This window comes from Mustelus asterias, chromosome 27, assembly GCF_964213995.1.
Source record: "Mustelus asterias chromosome 27, sMusAst1.hap1.1, whole genome shotgun sequence".
Lineage (NCBI taxonomy): Eukaryota > Metazoa > Chordata > Chondrichthyes > Carcharhiniformes > Triakidae > Mustelus > Mustelus asterias.
The window spans coordinates 30,984,961-31,007,651 of record NC_135827.1 but is presented as its reverse complement, the minus strand read 5'-3'; the positions used below and the strand labels follow the sequence as shown (position 1 = coordinate 31,007,651).

General features: G+C 48.5%; 2 protein-coding genes across 4 annotated transcripts in view; one reads left to right on the top strand and one right to left on the bottom strand.

Annotated features, from left to right (window-relative positions):
• The window catches only part of LOC144479906 (glucose-6-phosphate exchanger SLC37A4-like), a 42,956-nt gene extending 28,233 nt beyond the window's left edge, over positions 1-14,723 (top strand). For 2 of the 3 annotated variants that reach the window (XM_078198943.1, XM_078198944.1), the window contains exons 7-10: positions 2,672-2,785; positions 5,464-5,529; positions 7,461-7,599; positions 10,495-14,723. In XM_078198943.1, coding sequence (XP_078055069.1) covers positions 2,672-2,785; positions 5,464-5,529; positions 7,461-7,599; positions 10,495-10,661 — 486 coding nt within the window. In that variant the 3' untranslated portion in view covers positions 10,662-14,723. The remainder of the gene's footprint in view (positions 1-2,671; positions 2,786-5,463; positions 5,530-7,460; positions 7,600-10,494) is intronic. The other variant, XM_078198945.1, reaches the window with a different exon arrangement.
• Positions 14,724-16,587: 1,864 nt separating this feature from the next.
• The window catches only part of LOC144479997 (E3 ubiquitin-protein ligase DZIP3-like), a 57,828-nt gene continuing 51,724 nt past the window's right edge, over positions 16,588-22,691 (bottom strand). Inside the window, exons 23-26 of the mRNA XM_078199149.1 lie at positions 21,842-21,968; positions 20,282-20,428; positions 17,891-17,977; positions 16,588-17,071 (exon numbers count right to left, since the gene is read on the bottom strand). Coding sequence (XP_078055275.1) covers positions 16,991-17,071; positions 17,891-17,977; positions 20,282-20,428; positions 21,842-21,968 — 442 coding nt within the window. The 3' untranslated portion in view covers positions 16,588-16,990. The remainder of the gene's footprint in view (positions 17,072-17,890; positions 17,978-20,281; positions 20,429-21,841; positions 21,969-22,691) is intronic.

Below are 22,691 nucleotides of genomic sequence, written 5' to 3'. Positions count from 1 at the left end.
TTCTCTGGCTGTGGGAGATGAGGATGCGTCAGGAAGGCATGCGCGAATCCTGCAAGATGGCTGACACATGCTTCTCTCATCCCGACGCGCCAATAAAAATACGCGCGTCGGAATGGGAGAATCGTCCCCTGTGTTTCCAAAAAAATAAAATGTCTTTTCTCATGTCGCCTTTGGTTCTTTTAACCTGGAACCATTCTGGTAAATCATTTCTGCGCCCTCTCCAAAACCTCCCCAGCCTTGGTGAAGTGCCGGAATTGGTCACAGCGTTGCAGTGGAGGCCTCATTACAATCCTTTGCTGTTGGAGGTTTCATCGCTTTGCTGCCTATTCCCACTAGATTTAAATGGATAAGAGGATAATTGACACATTCAAGGTTTCTGTCCTGGTGATGACAGTTTGATGGTGAGTTACTATTTAGGGAACAGAGCTAGCTGGACTGGGTCACTGAGTTCAGCATGACCCACCTTCGGAGAGTTTAACTTGATGGAGTCATTCACTAGCAGACTGGTTCCTCATAGAAACCCTACAGTGCAGAAGGAGGCCATTCGGCCCATTGAGTCTGCACCGACCACAATCCCACCCAGGCCCTACCCCCACATATTTACCCGCTAATCCCTCTAACCTACGCATCTCAGGACTCTAAGGGGCAATTTTTAACCTGGCCAATCAACCTAACCCGCACATCTTTGGACTGTGGGAGGAAACCGGAGCACCCGGAGGAAACCCACGCAGGCACGAGGGGAATGTGCATACTCCACACAGACAGTGACCCAAGCCGGGAATCGAACCCAGGTCCCTGGAGGTCCCTCCAGGTCCCTGGAGCTCCGTCCCACTCCCCCCACCCCTCTCAGTTCTGTATGCACAATGAATAGCAGACATTGTGACTGTGATCCCTTTCTGGGAGAGGCTAGAATGAACATAGAATCCCTACAGTGCAGAAGGAGGCCATTCAGCCCATTAAGCTTGTACCAACAACTATCCCACCCAGACCCTATCCCCATAGCCCTATTTATTTACCCTGCTAATCCCCCTGACACTAAGGGGCAATTTAGCATGGCCAATTCACCTAACACGCACACGCACTCCCACATCTATGGAGTGTGGGAGGAAACCGGAGCACCCAGAGGAAACCCACGCAGACACGGGGAGAACCTGCAAACTCCACACAGACGGTCACCCAAGCCAGGAATCGAACCCGGGCCCCTGGCGCTGTGAAGGGGCAGTGCTGTGAGAATGATATCAGAAGCAGCACTGAGCTGAAAGGTTAACCCCGGCGTCTGCAGCATTTTATTTTTGCCCTCGCAGTGTATTGTCACGTTGTGCTTTAGTTTGTACTGTGCTGTTTGCATCATTTAAAAGTGACTGCACCTTGGGGACTGGCTGTCCTGAAATTTGGGCTGGAATTTTGCATGGAGTCTCTCTTTGGGGGACTCCCTGTAGTTCCAGCAGTGGCCACCCCTACCGGTGGCGCTGCTGCCCTGACAACTTCTGGAGGAAGGATGTTCTCCCCGATAGAGGCGGAAGTACCCCGGCAAGCCAAGTAATGAAGAGCGTTAATTCGCTGTGTGTTGACCTGTCCGGGGGGGGGGGAGAGAGAGAGAGCTTACTCATCAGGGAGTTTAGATTCCTGATACTAGGGCACGTTGGTACCAAATTCTCAGTCTCCGATTAAATCTGTTGAATTGGCCATGCTAAATTGCCCCTTAGTCTCAGGGGGTTTAAGTTGACTGATATGGAAACTGGTGTAGTCGGTGAGGTTAAAGACACATTGTTGTAATAAGAACATAAGAACTGGGAGCAGGAGTAGGCCATCCGGCCCCTCGAGCCTGCTCCGCCATTCAATAAGATCGTGGCTGATCTTTTCGTGGACTCAGCTCCACTTACCCGCCCGCTCACCATAACCCTTAATTCCTTTACTGTTCAAAAATTTACCTATCCTTGCCTTAAAAACATTCAACGAGGTAGCCTCAACTGCTTCACTGGGCAGGGAATTCCACAGATTCACAACCCTTTGTGTGAAGAAATTCCTCCTCAACTCAGTCCTAAATCTGCTCCCCCTTATTTTGAGGCCATGCGCCCTAGTTCTAGTTTCACCCGCCAGTGGAAACAACTTCCCTGCTTCTATCTTATCTATTCCCTTCATAATCTTATGTCCCTATAAGATCTCCCCTCATTCATCTGAATTGCAATGAGTATAGCCCCAGTCTACTCAGTCTCTCCTCATGAGCCAACCCTCTCAACTCCGGAATCAACCTAGTGAATCTCCTCTGCACCCCCTCCAGTGCCAGTATATCCTTTCTCAAGTAAGGAGACCAAGACTGTACACATTTAATATCTCTGTACAAAACTGTGGCCTCCAGGTGTTGGTGGGTGAGTTTTATTCTTTAGTTGTCTCTTACATTTCTTCACCCCGACATGTTCACAGGTGACGTTGAGCAATTGTATTAAATCTGTTGGCCGGGATTTTCCAGCCATTCCCACTGCCGCTGCCAGCGAGGATGGAGAATTTGGCGCTCGGCCAAATCTCCATTCACTGCGGCGGGACTGGAGAATCCAGCTGGCGTGAATGGTTGGAAAATTCCAGCCCATTGTGTTTTTTTTTTAAAAAGCGAGTCGTTCCTCACTTTCATAAATAAACTAAAAAACCTGTCGTTTCTGCCAATCTCTTCCAGCACGGCCTTCGAAGTCACGGGAATCCTCGGCATGGACTTCTGCTCTCAATGATGGCAGGAATGGCTGTATCGATGTACCTCTTTAGGGTCACGGTAACTGCCGAGTCTACCAAGGTAACGAGAATAGAGTTTGATCCATGATCGTTCTAAGGTTTGTCCCTGGGTGCTGGGGCGAGGTTTCTCCTTCTCTCTGGTGCACTGTGGAGTGGGACTGTCTGGTGGACTGGCATCATCCTCACTGCGTGATTCTGACGGGCCTGTTAAACTATTCTATCTCTGCTGCCTGCCAGTTAGAGCGTCTTGCATGCATGCGGTTCCATCTGATGGGGTAAGTTTTCCAGTCCCGCCCACTGCGGGAACCGTCATGGGCGAGGTGAGAAATCTGATGGACAGTTTAAAGGTCGTAGAATCCCTACAGTACAGAAGGAGGCCATTCAGTCACAATCCCACCCAGGCCCTATTCCCGTAAACCTCATTTACCCTGCTAATCCCCCTGACACTAAGGGTCAATTTAGCATGGCCAATCAACCTAACCCACACATCTTTGGACTGAGAGGAAACCGGAGCACGCAGAGGAAACCCACTCAGACATGGGGAGAATGTGCAGACTCCACACACGCACACAGTGACCCGAGGCCGGAATTGAACCCGGGTCCTTGGCGATGTGAGGCAGCAATGCTAACCACTGTGCCACCCCAGCCTCACTTCATGATTCTGACGGGCCTGTTAAACTATTCTATCTCTGCTGCCTGCCAGTTAGCGCGTCTTGCATGCATGCGGTTCCATCTGGTGGGGTAAGTTTTCCAGTCCCGCCCACCGCGGGAACCGCCAAGGGCAAGGCGAGAAATCTGGTGGACCGTTTAAAGGTCTGTTGACCTCGGGTGGGAATTTCCTGTCTCGGGAGGATGCGGCTAGAAAATCCCGTCCAGAGTCTTTGCTCATAAAAGTCTATAAAATTATGAGAGGCGTAGATAGGGTTGACAGTCAGAATCTTTCTCCCAGAGTTGAAATGTCTAACACTAGGGGGCATGCACTTGAGGTGAGAGGGAGAAAGTTCAAAGGAGATGTAAGGGGCAAGTTTTTTTTTACAGAGTGTGGTAGGTGTCTGGAACGCGCTGCCAGGGGTGGTGGTGGAGGCAGAGACGATAGGGGTGTTTAAGGGGCTTTTAGATAAGCACATGAAATGCAATGATGTGGAGATGCCTGCGTTGGACTGGAGGTGGGCACAGTAAGAGGTCTCACAACACCAGGTTAAAGTCCAACAGGTTTATTTGGAATCACGAGCTTTCGGAACGTTGCCCCTTCCTCACTCACCTGAGGAAGGAACAGCACTCCGAAAGCTCCTGATCCCAAATAAACCTGTTGGACTTTAACCTGGTGTTGTGAGACTTCTTACTATGAATATGCAAGGAATAGAGGGATATGGACCAAGGGCAGGCAGAAGGGGTTAGTTTAATTTGGCATCATGTTCACAACATCATGGGCCAAAGGGCCTGTTCCTGTGCTGTACTGTCCTATGTTCTGATTGAACCCCCCCCAACAGGGACACAGAATGCGGGGATGACGGGCAGACCTCCAGTTCATACTCTTGGTCCTTATGTTCAATTGGATTTGTCTCAAACATCAGTAGCTTCTGATTCTCCCTGTTTGAACATGGGCTGCTTCCTATCCTCACAAAACCTACTATGTCCTTTGGGTGACTGATATCAGGGGGTGTATAAAGTTGTGGCACTAACGGAGACCTGGATCCAATGGGGTAAAGTGGGTAGTAAATATTCCTGGATGTAACCTGTTTACCCCAGTCCAACGCCGGCATCTCCACATCATGTAACCTGTTCAGCAGAGTTGATGAAAGGAATTGTGCTGTCAGTGTTGATTTAAGGACAATATTCCAGTGCTGGAGAGAACCGGTTGAGGAGTTGGCTAACGAGGCGTACGGATTCTGAGCTTTATTTAAAAAACAAAAGCATAGGGTACAAAAAGGAGGAAGTTCTGATGAACTTTTCTAAACCACTGGTTCAGCCACAACTGGAGTATTGGCCCTCATTTTACCCGGCACGCCCGCCCTGAAACCGGGGTGGGCGAGGCTCGCAGAACAACATTCTCCGTTGGCCTCGGGCGCGATCTTACGAGCCGAGGGCGGGCGGGCATGCCGGTAAAATTCCAGCCATTGTGTCCAATTCTGAGCATCACAGTTTAGCAAGGATTAGTGGCGTGAAGATTCACGAGAATGGTTCCAGAGATGAGAAGGTTTCAGAGACGGGGATAGGATGGAGAAGTCGGGCTGTCCTCCTTCGCGAAGGTTAACGGGAGATTTGATAGAGGTGTTTAAAAACCTTGAAGGGTCTGGACAGAGTAGATGGGGAGAAACTTTTCCCCTCGGCGGAAGGGCTGAGAGGCAGAGGGCATGGATTGAAGAGTAAAAGGAGCAAAGGCAACATGAGGAAAACTCTTTTTACGCAGCGAGTGGTTAGAGTCTGGAGTTTGTTGCCTGAGTGTGCAGTGGAAGCAAATTCAATCCGAGGCTTAAAAGGGAATTGGATCAATATTCAGAGGAAAGATTTGCAGGGTTATGAGGGAAAGGGGACTAGGACAAAGGTGCTATGAGGCCATGGGAGGATGTGGGACTACCTGAGTTGCTCTTATTTCAGAGTCTGCCCAGATTCAAAGGGCCTCCTTCTGTACTGTGATTGTCTGATGAGTAACTAAATTATATGATCATGGTGTGTGAAAAGTTATTTGCTGAACTCTTTGTTGACTCTCTGTGATGTTCTTCCTCTTTATTTCCTCAGGAGACTGAGCTCTGGACATTAATCTTCTTGCCTCTGACTCAAATCACCAACTTGACTGAAGATGAGGTCTCTCTCTCTCTCTCTCCCTCTCTCCTCCTCTGTCTCTCTCGCTCTCTTCTCCCTTGCGATAGCTTGCTTCCCCTTCCCTTGCCTGACCTTTATCTCTGTGCATCCATTTCTAAACCCTTGTTGAATTCATTTTTTAATGTCTGCAGAAACTTGTTTGTATGAACGTTTCTTCAAAGCTTACAATGAATGACTGCATGTCCGTTGCAGTGACTTGTGGTTCTGTACATTACTGTAAACCTGTAAAATGCTATAGATTAGAAACATCCTATAGATTAGGTAGATATAGAATTTCTTTCAATACTCAATCAACTTGAAAATGTGAGGACAATTTTTTTACAGAAGACTTAAATGTGTATCTCACTTTTTGACTCTCCGAAGCCTTGCCACCAGCTACAAGGCTGTCAGGAGTGTGATCCACTCTCCATTTGGCTGGAAGAATGCAGCTCCAACAACGCTTGTGTTGTCCTGGATGGTGTCGGTGCAGACTCGATGGGCCGAATGGCCTCCTTCTGCACTGTAGGATTCTATGTTTTAGCAACTCCGTAGGCATCCAAACTTAGCTTTTTGTTGCAGAGTTAAAGGTTTCTGGGCCTGGGAAGTGGAGCCCTTTTTAGGGACATGAATGAATTTCCCATTGGAATTTTCAGCACGTTTTCCTATCATAGAAACCCTACAGCACAGAAAGAGGCCATTCGGCCCATCGAGTCTGCACCGACACCATCCAGGACAACACAGCCTGCTTGATCAGCACCCCATTCACCCCCACCACCACTGGTACATAGTGGCAGCAGAGGGCACTATCTGCGTTTCTACCAGATGCACTGCAGCAACTCGCCAAGGCTCCTCCAACTCCGCCTTCCAACCTGTGACCTCCCCCCCCCCCCCTACCACCTCAAAGGCCAAGGGCAGCAGACAACTGAGAATGCCACCACCTGGGGGTTCCCCCTCCAAGTCGCGCACCAGCCTGAGTTGGAAATATATCGGCTGTTCCTTCACTGACGCCGGGGTCAAAATCCTGGAACTCCCTAACAGCACTGTGGGTGTACCTACACCACACACACTGCAGCGATTCAAGAAGGAGGCTCACCACCACCTTGAACAGTTAGAGATGGGCAATAAATGCTGGCCATGCCAATGATTCCGTCATCCCATGAATGAATAAATAAAAATGTTAATCGCTGATCTGCTTAAGCTCCTGACACCCTGTCTCTGACTGATAGTCAGCTTCATTGCTGTCCTTCCATGGCCATTCCTGGCCATTTTGCAACAATGAATCTCCAAAGTAGCTTAATTAAATAAGAAGTAGTTATTCAGCAGTTAGCTGTTCACACCCAAATCCGCAACCTCTGCCACCCAGGAGGACAAGGGCAGCAACTGAATCTCGAAGTTACACTAACCTAACATGGACACGTATCTCCATTCCTTCATTGTTACTGGGTCAGAGTTGTGGAACGCTTCGCAGAGGGCGGCACAGTGGTCAGCAGTGCTGCCTCTCAGCACCAGGGACCCAGGTTCGATTCCCGGCTTGGGTCACCGTCTGTGCGGAGTCTGCATGTTCTCCCTGTGCCTGCGTGGGTTTCCTCCCACAGTCCAAAAGACATGCTGGTTAGATGCACTGGTCATGCTAAATTCTCCCTCAGTGTACCCGAACAGGCGCCGGAGTGTGGCAACTAGGGGATTTTCACAGTAACTGCATTTTGGTGTTAACGTAAGCCTACTTGTGACTAATAAATAAACTTAAAAATTAAACACATGGAACTCTGTTACCCCACAGACTGCAGAATTCAACCATCCTCAAGGGCAACTAGGGATGGGCAATGTATGGTGGCCTTGCCAATGGTGACCACATCTTCCATGTGTTCAATAAAAAATATTCAGGCTGTACAATCTTTATACTTTGTTTTAAACTCCCCTCTCTTTCCTCCTAGCTATGGATTCTAACCTTGGGAGCCATTTTTGGCTTTTGTTCTTACGGGCCAATCGCATTGTTTGGAGTGATAGCCAATGAGTCTGCACCGTCTAACCTTTCGGGGACATCTCATGCTATTGTGGCTTTGATGGCAAACGGTAAGTTAAGAAATGCAGCGAAACAGTTGACGGGCAGCTTTGAGCTTCATCCAACGGAACCTGACATCATCATCATTGCCCCATTTATGGGACAGCACAGTGGTTAGCACTGCCGCCTCACAGCACCAGGGACCCGGGTTCGATTCCCGGCTTGGGTCGCTGTCTGTGTGGAGTTTGTACATTCTCCCCGTGTCTGCGTGGGTTTCCTCCGGGTGCTCCGGTTTCCTCCCACAGTCCAAAATGTGTTGGTTTGGGTTGATTGGCCATGCTAAAATGCCCCTTAGTGTCAGGGGGATTAGCTAGGGCAAATATAGGGGGTTACGGGGATAGGAGTGTGGGTGGGATTGTGGTCAGTGTAGACCCGATGGGCCGAATGGCCTCCTTCTGCACTGTAGGATTCTATGATTTAGCAACTCCGTAGGCATCGAATTTAGCTTTTTGTTGCAGAGTTAAAGGTTTCTGGGCCTGGGAAGTGGAGCGCTTTTTAGGGACATGAATGAATTTCCCATTGGAATTTTCAGCACATTTTCCTATCATAGAAACCCTACAGCACAGAAAGAAGCCATTCGGCCCATCGAGTCTGCACCGACCACAATCCCACCCAGGCCCTACCCCCATATCCCTACATATTTACCCACTAATCCCTCTAACCTACGCATCCCAGGACACTAAGGGGCAATTTTTTTAGCTTGGCCAATCAACCTAACCCGCACATCTTTGGACTGTGGGAGGAAACCGGAGCACCCGGAGGAAACCCACGCAGACACGAGGAGAATGTGCAAACTCCACACAGACAGTGACCCAAGCCGGGAATCGAACCCAGGTCCCTGGAGCCTGTGAAGCAGCAGTGCTGACCACTGTGCTACCGAGCCGCCCCTAACTTCAGAAGACTCTCGGAAGCAGTGGGAAAGCTAGTGGATGAATGGGAGAATCTCTGCGAAAGATCTTCCTTCAGTTGTTAACACATCCCACCAGGATGCAGTATAGCTAAATCGCTCATCTTTACCGCTGCAGTTAGTCTGAGGACGAAAACAAGAAGACTGTGACTGCTAAATTATTACATATGGAGCAGAATTAAATTAAGTCCAAATCCAATTTGAGACTGTTTGGAATTCTGTAACACCTGTAAAAAAAAAAATGAAGCAATTTTTCTCCAGAGCTAATCACGTCCCCCACACATTCTTCCAAAGGAAGTGCAGGCATGAGCGTGATTCCTCCTCTCTGTTATCTCCTGATCTCGGTGGAAGATGCAATTGCACAGATGGAGGGAAAGATCAAAGTCCTTCACTCCAGTACATTGTTGTACAGCCAAAGGGATTCGGACCTCCCAGCACTGACTGATAAAAGAGAGAGTCTCCTCCCTCTCTCACCTGGCTTAAAGGTGGACAGCTTTAACCCAATTACTCCTATTTCGAGTAAATCAGATAACCAATTGAACCAAATCAAATAAACTGAGGGTTGAATTAAAGGGGCAGGCCCTTTTAAATGGAGCTTTGCCCAGGTCCCGAGCACACCCCTCGTTAAATGGACTGCAATGAGGACGTGCCTTAAACTCTGGCAGCAGTGGGGTAGAATAGAATACCTGCAGTGCAGAAGGAAGCCACTCGGCCCATCAGGTCTGCACCGACCGCAATCCCACCCAGCCCCTATTCCCGCAACCCCACGTATTTACCCTGCTAATCCCCCTGGCATGAGGGTCATTTTAGCATGGCTAATCATCCTAACCCGCACATCTTTAGACTGAGAGAGGAAACAGGAGCACCCGGAGGAAACCCACGCAGACACGGGGAGAATGTGCAAACTCCACACAGACAATGATCCAAGCCGGGAATCGAACCCGGGTCCCTGGCGCTATGAGGCAGCAGTGCTAACCACTGTGTCACCGTGACGCCCAAAGATAAGATCCCACACATCCACAGAGGCTCAAACCAAAAACCTTAGACTGCTCAGCCATTCTACCAACCTTAACTCAGTTACTACTGGGCAGGGATCCAAAATCTCAGCGGCCAATAATTTTGTTACTCAGATGAGTAACCTCCGACTGGCTACAGAGATAGCTGACAGAGCAAATGAACAATGACTGCTTGTGAGGCTGCATGATATTGGGGCAGGGTAGAGGAAGTTTCACCAGGTGTTGCATCTGATCTGCCTGATGTCCATGTGTATTTTATAATATATTCTAGAATCCCTGCAGCGCAGAAGGAGGCCATTCAGCCTATTGAGTCTGCACTCTCAATCCCACCTAGGCCCCATCCCTATAACCCCACATCTTTACTCTGCTAATCCCTCTAACCTATGAATCCTGGGACACTAAGGGGCAATTTAGCTTGGCCAATGCATCTAACCTGCACATCTTTGGACTGTGGAAGGAAACCAGAGCACCCAGACGAAACCCAAGCAGACACGGGGAGAATGTGCAAACTCCACGCAGACAGTGACCCAAGCCGGGAATCGAACCCAGGTCCCTGGAGCTGTGAGGCAGCAGTGCTAACCACTGTGCTGCGAACTATGCCATCGTGACACCCATGCCTAACCTGCACAGCTTTGGACTCTGGGAGGAAACTGGAGCACCTGGAGGAAACCCACCCAGACACATGGAGAACTCCACGCAGAGAGTGACCCAAGGCTGGAATTGAACCCGGGTCCCTGGTGCCGAGAGGCGGCAGTGCTAATCACTGTGCCACCGTGCTATGTACTTTATTTACACAAGGTACCAAAAATTGTAAAGTTCCACCTAAGTCATTGACATCCTTCAACTGGATTAGCGCACTCATTTGACAGGGGAGCATGGTGGCGGCTGGAAGTTTAAATAATTTTAATGGATTATCTTGTGAATGTGCAGTTTACAGTTACTCCTGCGCCGCTGATAATCCGCTTCTGTCCCGTGTCCTGCAGTGGGCGGATTCCTGGCCGGCTTCCCGTTCAGTTCGATCGCCAAATATTACAGCTGGGACACGGCGTTCTGGATAGCGGAGGTATCCTGTGCCGTCACCACGGTGGCCTTTTTCCTGCTGCGGAACATCCGGACCAAGATGGGCCGCCTTCCCAAGAAGGAAGATTGAAAATTCTGGAATACTCACCCAACACGGAGCGTGCTGCTTTGATCGTATAGGTAAAGGCCCACGAGCGAGTGCATCCCTGATCACACCATTACTGCGAGAGTTCCCCATCCAGCGATTCCCATCACAGAATTCCCCTCTTCCAAATTCCATCCACACAAAGTGCCACAAACATCTGGGCCCTTATTCACACAACAGGATTTGGCTATTTTTAATCGGGAGTTTAGTCTTGGTGCAGTGGGTTAAATTTGGAGAATTTCATGCTTCTTTGTGCCAGGATTCATGGTGCTTCTCACTGTCCTTGGCGGCAGTCTGGTTGGTCCTGGTAGCTGGCCCCTGTTTTATCGGTGTTACACAACTCTGCCCCGAGAATTGATTTGGAATAAAGCGTTTATTTCTCTTTATCCGCTGCCCTTGTGTGACATCGAGTCCAACTACACAGTACCAGAATGTAACACTAAGCAACGAGCAGCAACTGGGAGAGAGCAGAGCGGCAACAAGAATATCCTACTGCGCCACAAGGGGGGGATGTTTACCCACTGCGCCACAAGGGGGGGCTGTTTACCCACTGCGCCACAAGGGGGGGATGTTTACCCACTGCGCCACAAGGGGGGGATGTTTATCCACTGCGCCACAAGGGGGGGACGTTTACCCACTGCGCCACAAGGGGGGGATGTTTACCCACTGCGCCACAAGGGGGGGATGTTTACCCACTGCGCCACAAGGGGGGGATGTTTACCCACTGCGCCACAAGGGGGGGATGTTTACCCACTGCGCCACAAGGGGGGGATGTTTACCCACTGCGCCACAAGGGGGGGTGTTTGTTTACCCACTGCGCCACAAGGGGGGGTGTTTGTTTACCCACTGCGCCACAAGAGGGGGTGTTTGTTTACCCACTGCGCCACAAGGGGGGGGGGTGTTTATCCACTGCCCCACAAGGGGGGGGTGTTTACCCAGTGCGCCACAAGGGGGGGGTGTTTGTTTACCCACTGCGCCACAAGGGGGGGTGTTTACCCACTGCGCCACAAGGGGGGGTGTTTACCCACTGCGCCACAAGGGGGGGTGTTTACCCACTGCGCCACAAGGGGGGGTGTTTACCCACTGCGCCACAAGGGGGGGTGTTTACCCACTGCACCACAAGGTGGGGGTGTTTGTTTAGCCACTGCGCCACAAGGGGGGGGTATTTACCCACTGCCCCACAAGACCACCCACTCCAAAGCACTGCCATTGTTTTAAAATACATCCTCCAATTGACTCTTGCTGTTAACTCCAGTCAGTTAATTTTCCCAGTATGGAAAACCCAACAGACCTGGAATAAAAATGCTGGAAAAACTCAGCAGGTCTGGCAGCATCCGTGGAGAGAGCAACAGAGAGTTAACGTTTCGAGCCTAATCTGCCTCGGGAGTTCCAAAGAAGAGTCACATTGGACTGGAAACGTTAGCTCTGTTTTTTTCTCTCCACGGATGCTTCAAGACCTGCTGAGTTCTTCAAAAAAAAGGTTTGCTTTTGCCAACAGCCCTGGAGTTCGCCGAACACGTGTTTCTATAATGGGTGGGATTGATTTTCCCGCCAGTCCCACCGGCGGTATCTTCCAGTCCCACCGATAGCGACCCCCTCCCCTGCGCTTTGGGGGGTGGGGGGGGGGGCGATGCAGCAACGTTAATGGCAGTGGGACCAGGACATCCCGTTGCCAGCCAATGGTAGGCCACCTTCAGCACATTGTGGGGAAAATCCCACTCCATGTCTTACAGGGATGCCCCACAGTCCTTCACAGCCAATAAAGGCCTCATGTAGGATCATGTGATCATATCTGCGCGGATCAGCAATAGAACCACAGAACCATTTACTGACGTGAATTGTCTCTGATCAATAAAATCAGGTTATCTTAGAAAATCTTAAAATCAAGAAGAGTTTAACCTGACCCGTCGTGTTATCAGTCTGGTGAATACAGACACTAAAGAATGCATCTTGTAGTTCTGTGGATAACATGATGCAATTCTCAGGAGTGAAGTTTGTGGTACTTTGTATATATTATTCATGGACTTTGATCAGAACACCCACTAGAATGAGGCAGCTTAATAACTCGCAGTAGTGTGTGGAACAGAAGTTATTTGAACTTAGCTGGTGAGCCATTACCCATGCGATAAAACAGCAGCTCACTATTGGTGAGCTTTCACTTTTATTAACAACCCCGTTTTCGATTTATTCCCGGTCTGCTAGCAGACAGATTTTAATCATCCTTGCCCCCCCCCCCCCCCCATCTCCCACCCCTACCACACGTCTAATTGTATACGTGAACTCATCAACCATACGTATCCTGTTCTTCCTACTGCTCGACTGTGCCAAAGAACATTGTCTAATTCGTCGCTTCTATTGGGGTCTTGTGCCAAGCGACGTCATCCAGGTGAATCCTGCAAAGTGACTTTACTAAAGACGCCGTGTTTATGCTGGGATTATACTTTGGATCAGGACTGGCTCATGATGAGAACGGTGCATCGGCTTGGCTCAAAATTGTCACAATGGTTTAGTGAAATGAATGTAGTTGTTTCCAAAAACGGGAAGAGTTTAAGCACTAGTTGTAATTTATTGTAGATAACTGGCCTTTCAACAAAGTGGTTATCCAATCTGTATTGATTAGAGGTATTTGGAGTAACCGAAATGCCATTACTTTTGCGGTTAGTTCATTTTTTGCCTGTATTTAACAGGCTTCATTCACCATGTTTACACGGTCCCGATTAGCACTTTGAGCTGTGTAGAGGAGTTTGCCCAAAGTCGCCGCCAGTGGTGAGCTTTGTGTTATCCATCTGGTAATGAAGGGCAGCACACAGTGACTCCGTTCCCAAGGCTTTCTCACTCTAAAGCAGCTCTCTCCTGCATCCATTGCTAATGGACACTCGAGTCCAGTGCGGAGAAATTCTGGCCTCGGTGCTGGACCTAACTCTCCAAAGCACAAAAGAATGGGAGTGCCGGGGTGCTAGGCTCACAAATGCCAACTAGTCACTGTATAGAGGTACAGTCAAATCTATCCTGTTACAGTTGAACATCCTTTTTCCAAACACTACTTACACTAACAATTTGGGGGTTTGGGGCTGGCGGGAGGGTGGGGGTCTTGAATCATGTTGAGTGATGGTATTGTAGCAATAATTGTAAAGAGGTACTTGGGCTCCACAATTAGAATTTCCCCCTTTAACATAGTTAATCTAACTCGTGTGCTAATGCTGACCTTGTGCTTAACTCTTGAAGATATTGCTTGATTAGCAAAGTTTAATGAATGAATGAAAAATGTGATTGCTTAATCGTGCTGGATTTATGTATCAAACAGTATCAGGAAACGAAAGAAGCCAGTTTCTTGAGAGTAATAATGTCGTAATTAATTAAAACATATCCCCAGTCCTTTTTACTGGGGTGAGGTACGAGATGAGATGGTGCAGATTCAGAAACTGATTTTTAAAAATCACTAAATGTGAATAGCAACCACTGACTATATGTTAAGCATGAAGAGACCAGGTCGATTGCGGCTTCCTGTTTGCAGTGGGTGGGAGAGAATGTACTAATGGACATATAGTGAGCGATCTGTTCAGTAAAGCCTGTGAGATGTGTCAGAACCAACATTAACTCTTCGCTCAGCGAGGATAGCCGGTAAGAGCTAATTGAACATCTATGACTTTGTGAAGCTCAGACAGCCGTATAATCCTGGTTCGATTTAGGATGCTGGAAACTGCATTCCAAATCACACGGTGCTACGTACTGCTCTCTCGAGCACCTTCCAGACCTGGGTCGCCGCTCCGTAGAAGTTAGCTGCACGTTATCACTGGAGGGTATGAGGACAAAATACCCCCATGTTACAGGACTGAGAAATCAACTTTGGGTACTGCTACTTGAACTCTACAACATGACAAATCTGTCATGTGAGAAAATTGGACTAGACTGAATGCACTAAGATCATTTTGTCCTCTTTTTATTCACTAATTAAGCCGAGGTATTCAGTGAGTACCTTTTTTAATAGGATAAAAATTAATGTGACAATGTACTGAGTATTGAACAATGTATTAAAGAGCTTTTATAATGAAACGGGTGTTTGCGTGTTTGGTATTTCTACATCTATGTCCAGAGGCTTTGTAAAATAATTTGTTAAATTCTACCCTCTAAAGTTTGAGATCAGCCAATAACTGTCCATACCTCGACTCTCACCCTCTCGCCCCTGTGCTTACTGTCTTGCGTTGGTTTCTGGTAAAGCAACATCTTGATTTTAAAACTCGTATCCTTCTTTCCCATCCCTATCTCTGTAATAATGGGTTTATCTCAGTCGGTTTAGCTCAGTTGAATGGGCGGTTGGTTAGTGATGCAGAGCGACGCCAACAGCGTGGGTTCAATTCCTGTACCGGCTGAGGTTATTCATGAAGGCCCTGCCCCCTCAACCTTGCCCCTGGCCTGAGGCGTGGTGACCCTCTGGTTAAATCACCACCAGTCAGCTCTTTCCCCCTTTAGGGGGAGCCTATGGTTATCTGGGACAATGGCGACTCTTGGATGATTGTGGGGGCTGGAGATCATCATATCCCCCGCCCCCTTCCTGCCCCCCGCACCCACCCCCCCTCCAGTCCCCCACCTTCCTCCATTTTAATTGCTCCAGCACTGGTGGCTGTGTCTTCAGCTGCGTAGACCCTAAGCTTTGGAATTCCTTCCCTGAAACATCTCCATCTTCCTTTCCGATTAGAACATATCTCTGGGTCAAATGGCTGAAGGTTTTGACCCAATCTCCCCTTACGCAGCTCTGGGTTTTCTTTTATAATGCTCTTCTCAAGCACCTTTTATGAAAGGTACATGTTCTGGTTGAGTAACAGCCTCTGTTAGGCCACAACATAGCTTCAGCCTCCACTAATGACTTCCCTTCCTAATTGGCGACATAAGTGGTGTCCAACCCATGCCTCTTCTGTCCAAACTTGCCAATCCATAATCTGGAACAGTGGAGCGAGACGAGACTCGGTACAGATGGGAAGTCCTGTTCCTGAAACTACTACAGATGGTGACAGCTTTATTAATCATGTGGGCATTTCAGGACATGGTGGGGGGTTAAGGGGGAACAGGACTCTCCCTTGGTGCAAAGGAAGGGAATCTGGTCTAACCCAAGCAGCTAGTTCAATCACAGGCTCTCTCTTCGCTGTGGCTAGTGTGAAGCAACAGAGTATTAGTTTACCTTGAAAAGCAGAATGATCTGATTTCTGTGAACACAAAGACAACAAGATGTTGCAACAACCCCAACATGCTGAATAGTTAGCCTTATTGGTGTTGTGTTCTTAATGAACACACTAGAATCATGGCCTCCCCACAGTGCAGAAGGAGGCCATTCGGCCCATCGAGTCTGCACCGACCACAATCCCACCCCGGCCTCAACTCCCACAAATCTACTCCACCAATCCCCTGACACTAAAGGGCAATTTATTACGGCCAATCAACCTCACCCGCACATCATTGGTCTGTGGGATGAAACCGGAGCACCTGGAGGAAACCCACGCAGACACGGGGAGAACGTACAAACTCCACACACACACTGACCCAAGCCAGGAATCGAACCCGGGTCCCTGGCCCTGTGAGGCAGCAGTGCTAACCACTGTGCTGCCTGCCACCCCTAGTGAAGTAGTTAGTCCATCGCAATCTAATTTTTCATGCAGTCAGTGCCTAAACGCCACGGGGTTAGCCCGGATCCTGTACGAATGAAAACTGACTCCCCACAGAGAGAAGGGGGGCCCCCCCCCCCTGAAAAGTAGATGATCCGTCATAGCTGTTGCTCACCCCGCCTCCCTCTCCCAGGCTAACAATGCAGAAAAGCCGAGATCAAGGTCCCTTTGTTGGAGGGGAGAATTGAAAACAATCCTCTGATTTTCCAGAAGGTTCTTTTTAACTAAGCGATTCAGCACAAACACTCAAGCTTACACCAATGCTTAAACAATCTTTATTATTTTGAAAAGCTGCAAATGTTTACAACCCCTGCCCAGTATTTTTTATAATGTGCACCAGTTGCACAGTCAAGAAATCAGCATACCATTCACAAAATAATCTTTCAGTAGAGTGACACCGGCTTTGATGGGGACTTGTCAATGAATCTGGCCGAAATCCACGAGGGGCAGGATTCCACATTGATCCCATGAACCCGAGAGTCATTGTCCCAGCAGAAATCGGAATGTATCGTGCACGCTCCTGTCCTGTAACTGCTCCAGAGGACGCTTCGCCTCCGCCACAAGCTCACTGAGCAAAACAGCCCAGTCGTCGGATTTCCAGTCGGTCAGTCTGCAGACGGGGGGGGAGGGGGGGGGTCACAGATTCCAGTCACGTGGTTAGGATTGCGAGAAGGAGGTCGCAAAGCTGAGTGTACAACTGGGGCAAGTCTTCTGCTCCTTCAGCCACAAAGAGATGCACTGCAGTTCGGAAGAAAAAGTGGGGGAAAATACCAATGAGAATAAAGTGTGTACAGTACTTTGCAGCATAGGAACAGGTCATTCGGCCCACCATGTAGAATAGGAAAATAACCGTCTGACAGGCCTGCAGCGAAAGCACGAGCTAAAGATACAGGTTGCAAAGATCTCATTGAATAGAATCCTACAGTACAGAGGGAGGTCATTCGGCCCATCCAGTCTGCACTGACCACAATCCCACCCAGGCCTTATCCCCGTAACTCCATACATTTACCCTGCTAATCCCCTTGACACTCAGGGGCAATTTACCATGACCAATCCATCTAACCTGTACGTCTTCGGAGTGCGGGAGGAAACCCACGCAGACACGGGGAGAACGTGCAGATTCCGCACAGACAGTGATCCAAGCCGGGAATTGAACCCGGGTCCCTGGCGCTGTGAGGCAGCAGCGCTAACCACTGTGCCACCGTGCCGCCCCGTAGCTATAGCAATCTCTTTTTCAACGTTTTGATATCGGGTAAAGAGATTAAAAGTTTAAAGGAAATGGTAAAGTTGCTGGCCCGGTGATTTTGCACATGGCGGTGTTCTGGAGGTTGGCCTTCAGTTCCTGGTGACTCCAGACCAATCCTGGAGGGTTGACAACCCTAACAATGACCCCTTGCTGAAAAGGGCCTATCTATGGTGAACGGCCCAGCGCAAAAGATCACACATCAGGTGGCCAGTTTGTTCCCGAATCGATCCAATCAAGAGGGTCGGCACCTACAGGAGGGGCGAGGATGGAGAGGCGGAAAATGAAATGTTGAAAGAAGCACCATCCTTTACCTCTCTGTGGTATTTGTGTCCACATTTCATCACAAAGAGACGACTGGTGGTCAGCTCCTCCTGGCAAATCACACAAGGATCCTCATCCTGCAGGGAAGCAAGCAGAATGTTAGACAGCAGCCGTCAGGTGACTCACACCATCAAAGGACAAGGCTGCAGCACCCTAATCTCACCACAGGAGGCCATTTAGCCCATTCTACGTTGTCTCATCATCCATCCCAGCTCAACCCTTTAGTACAGTGTGCGTCATTATCCAAGCATCACAATTAATTTGGCTTCCATTGCCACTTGCGGTAGGCACAGTAAAAAGTCTCACGACACCAGGTTAAAGTCCAACAGGTTTATTTGATAGCACGAGCTTTCGGAGCACTGCTCCTTCATCAGGTGAGTGGAAGTTGGGTTCACAAACAGCGCGTAGAGAGACACAAACTCAATTACTCTATATACGCCCTGTTTGTGAACCCAACTCCCACTCACCTGAGGAAGGAGCAGCACTCCGAAAGCTCATGCTACCAAATAAACCTGTTGGACTTTAACCTGATGTTGTGAGACTTCTTACAGTGTCCACCTCAGTCCAACGCCGGCATCTCCACATCATCACTTGTGGTAATGCATTCTATGTTCCAAGAAGGATTTGTGTAAAATATTCTTCCAATATAAAAATTATTTTAATCTGCTTTTTCCATCCAATGCCAATTCAGAGTTTATACTCCCTTTTCATTTAGAAACCTATCAAAATAGTATTTTGCTTTTTAAATGCAACACTTCTCCGATCTCTCCCATTCGCTTTCTGTCCTCTGAATATGGACGGATTTTTTTCAGATCCATCATTACAATTATATCCTCTCATCCCACTGTCATTATCCCAATGGATCTGCATTCCATCATTTCCAAGGCTCCAATATCATAATATTCCAACTGGCTTTCTTACTCATCAGCCTTGAATAAAAACCCAAAATCAAACTTACCCTTTTAATTAAGATGTGGAGATGCCGGCGTTGGACTGGGATCGACACAGTACGAAGTCTCACGACACCAGGTTAAAGTCCAACAGGTTTGTTTGGAATCAGGAGCTTTTGGAGTGCTGCTCACCTGATGAAGGAGCAGCGCTCCGAAAGCTCGTGATTCCAAACAAACCTGTTGGACTTTAACCTGATGTTGTGAGACTTTTTACTGTGCCCTTTTAATTAAATCATAGAATTCCTACAGTACAGAAGAAGGTTATTCAGCCCATCGAGTCTGCACTATCTCTCCAACAGAGCATCTTACCCAGGCCCTATCCCCATAACCCATGTATTTACCTCACTAATCCCCCTAACCTACGCATCTTGGGACACTACGGAACAATTTAGCATGGCCAATCCACCTAACCCGCCCATCTTTGGACTGTGGGAGGAAACTGGAGCACCTGGAGGAAACCCACGCAGACACGGGGAGAACGTGCAGACTCCACACAGACAGTGACCCAAGCCGGTAATTGAACCCGGGTCCCTGGTGCTGTGAGGCAGCAGTGCTAACCACTGTGCCACCCCGCAGGCGGCATCTGTGGTGAGAGAAACCGAGTCTCCACAGATTCTGCCGGACCTGTTGAACATTTCCAGCATTTTCTGGTTTTATTCCCGATTTGCAGAATCTTCAGTATTTTCCTTTCGTACGACCCTTTTAACAGTCTGATCCGCCTGCAATCCTGCATCTAAAGACCTGTGTCTCTGTTCCTCCGCTTCGCTGAGATGTTTGGCATTTAGTGCACATTTGCAAATTCTGCGCCGATCTCCCCAAAATGTACAACTTCACGTTTGTCTAAATTGAACCATCTTTGTCAAAGTCTACCCCCTCACACCTAATTAGATGTTTGCTTCCTCACAAATTACCAGTGGTGGGTGCCCGGAACGTGCTGCCAGAGGAGGTGGTGGAAGCAGGCACATTAGCAACATCTAAGAGGCATCTGGATGGGTGCATGAATAGGGAGGGGAACAGAGGGATACGGACCGAGTAAGGGCAGAAGGTTTTTGTTCTAGTTAGGACATCATGGTCAGCACAGGCTTGGAGGGCCGAAGGACCTGTTCCTATGCTGTACTTCTCTTTGTTCTTTCTTTCATTTGTTGGCAGGGTAATTTTCCGATATTTGTCCTCACCGTTAACGTATTTCATTAGGTTAATCTTTACAAGGAAGGAAGGGGCACCGTGTGGCACCATGAGCCAGCGCAATGACCTTTCTCAATTCCTGCAATGAGGAGAATCTCTCTCCGCCGACCACCTCGGCTTGTCTCAAGTCGGTCACTTTTGACACACTTTCAAAGGGGCTTAAAGACACTTGCCCTTCCTGAGAAAGGCACAAAGACCAGCTGACTGACACGGGCACAAGATACACAGCAGAAGTGAAAGCAACACCTGAAGAGTGGGCTCAGCGCTGACTCCGCTCTGATGTGACAATCCCGTCGCGAATCCTTGCCGATTCATAAAGGAATCCGGTGTCACGTTTCTCCACGTCGTTGAGGGTAACATTGGGTCAGCCGGCAGGTTCGAGTAGTCTGTGTTCTGTGGGAGAGCAAAGCACGCACACAAAACCACATCAACTTTAATCCCATCCCCAGAAAGAATCATAGAATCCGTACGGTGCAGGAAGAGGCCATTCGGCCCATCAAGTCTGCACCAACTCCCCGACAGAGCATCTTACCCAGGCCCCATCCCCGCAACCCCAAGTATTTACCCTGCTAATTCTCCTAACCTACACATCTTTGGACACTGAGGCAATTTAGTGTGGCCAATCCATCTGGTGCCATCAACACTGATAACCCAGGGGACACTTAGCGCCGTAACACATTTTAATTCAAAGCGGTGTTCTAATTAAGAGCAGAATGTAAAAATGGAGAGAGAAAAAGTACACATAGAATCCTTACAGTGCAGAAAGAGGCCATTTGGCCCATCAAGCCTGCACCGACAATAATCCCATCCAAGCTCTATCCCCACAACCCCATGCATTTACCCTGGCTAGTCCCCCTGATACTGAGGGGCAATTTAGCACGGCCAATCCACCTAAGGTGCACATCTTTGGAGTGTGGGAGGAAACCAGAGCACCCGGAGGAAACCCACGCAGACACGGGGAGAACGTGCAGACTCCGCACAGAGAGTGGCCCAAGTCGGGAATCGAACCCTGGCGCTGTGAGGCAGCAGTGCTAACCACTGTGCCACCCAATATTTAACAAAAGAAAAAAAAGACATACATTTGTAGAGCACCTTTCAATGAATATAGGTTACAACAAAGGAGGATTAGAAGAATGATTTCAGTGGAGATGGAAATCGGATGGTTTTCATTAGCAACCTGGATCTATAGGGGCTGGGTAATTCGCACCATCAACCTACCCCACCGGTGGTAAAGGTGCAAAATGCCCTCCACACTCCCATAAATCAAGAGTGCAGTGCTCAAACTCTACCTCTCGATGAGTTTTAGCATGCTTTGTAAATACAATATTTGAACTGATTTATTATTGTCACATGTATTAGTATATAGTGAAAAGTATTGTATCCTGCGCGCTATACAGACAAAGCATACCGTTCATAGAGTACATAGGGGAGAAGGAAATGAGAGAGTGCAGAATGTAGTGTTACAGTCATAGCTAAGATGTAGAGAAAGAGCAACTTAATATAAGGTAGGTGTATTCAAAAGTCTGATGGCAGCAGGGAAGAAGCTGTTCTTGAGTCAGGAATAAAACACCAATTAAATGTCACAGTGCAAACTAACGCCTGATCATAAATAAAACGAGAACACTTTGTAACTAATTGGACTGATCATCCTTTTCACTCTCTCGAACAGAATGTTTCGAGCTAATGCTGGTCCATCCGCAGAATTATTACAGCAAGGGGCACATTTGCATGTTGCGTCCAACTCCCTTGGCACCATCTAATAATCTAAAAGGCAGTAATGGCAGAAAATGGGTCCTGTACACTTACGCCAAGGAGTGGCTGATGGTTTTTGATGAGGACTGACACTTGACTGATGATTTGTTCAAAGGACAGCCCAGACAGTGAGTTATTATTCATCGCACGGACCTGCCGCAGGAAGATGATCATTGTGTCCCTGTCAAAAAGAAACATTAACAGAACATTACAACAGATTGACAATCGGAGTGCCTTTGCTCACAGAATCATACAATCCCTACAGTGAATTCAGAAGAATGAGGGGAGATCTTATAGAAACATACAAGATTATGAAGGGAATAGGTAAGATAGAAGCAGGGAAGTTGTTTCCACTGGCAGGTGAAACTAGAACTAGGGGGCATGGCCTCAAAATAAGGGGGAGCAGATTTAGGACTGAGTTGAGGAGGAACTTCTTCACCCAAAGGGTTGTGAATCTGTGGAATTCCCTGCCCAGTGATGCAGTTGAGGCTACCTCATTGAATGTTTTTAAGGCAAGGATAGATAAATTTTTGAACAATAAAGGAATTAAGGGCTATGGTGAGCGGGCGGGTAAGTGGAGCTGCGGGTAAGTGGAGCTGAGTCCACAGAAAGATCAGCCATGATCTTACTGAATGGCGGAGCAGGCTCGAGGGGCCGAATGGCCTAGTCCTGCCCCTAGTTCTTATGTTCTCAGTGCAGAAGGAAGTCATTCGGCCCATCAGCTCACAGTAACGTCACTGCAGTGTGAACGTAAGCCTACTTGCGACTAATAAATAAACAGCTCTTCACCAGCCCTTCAACACAGCATCTCACCCAGAATCACCTCCACCCTATCCCCACTAATCCCCCTAACCTACACATATTGGGACACTTAGGGGCAATTTATCACGGCCAATCCACCCAA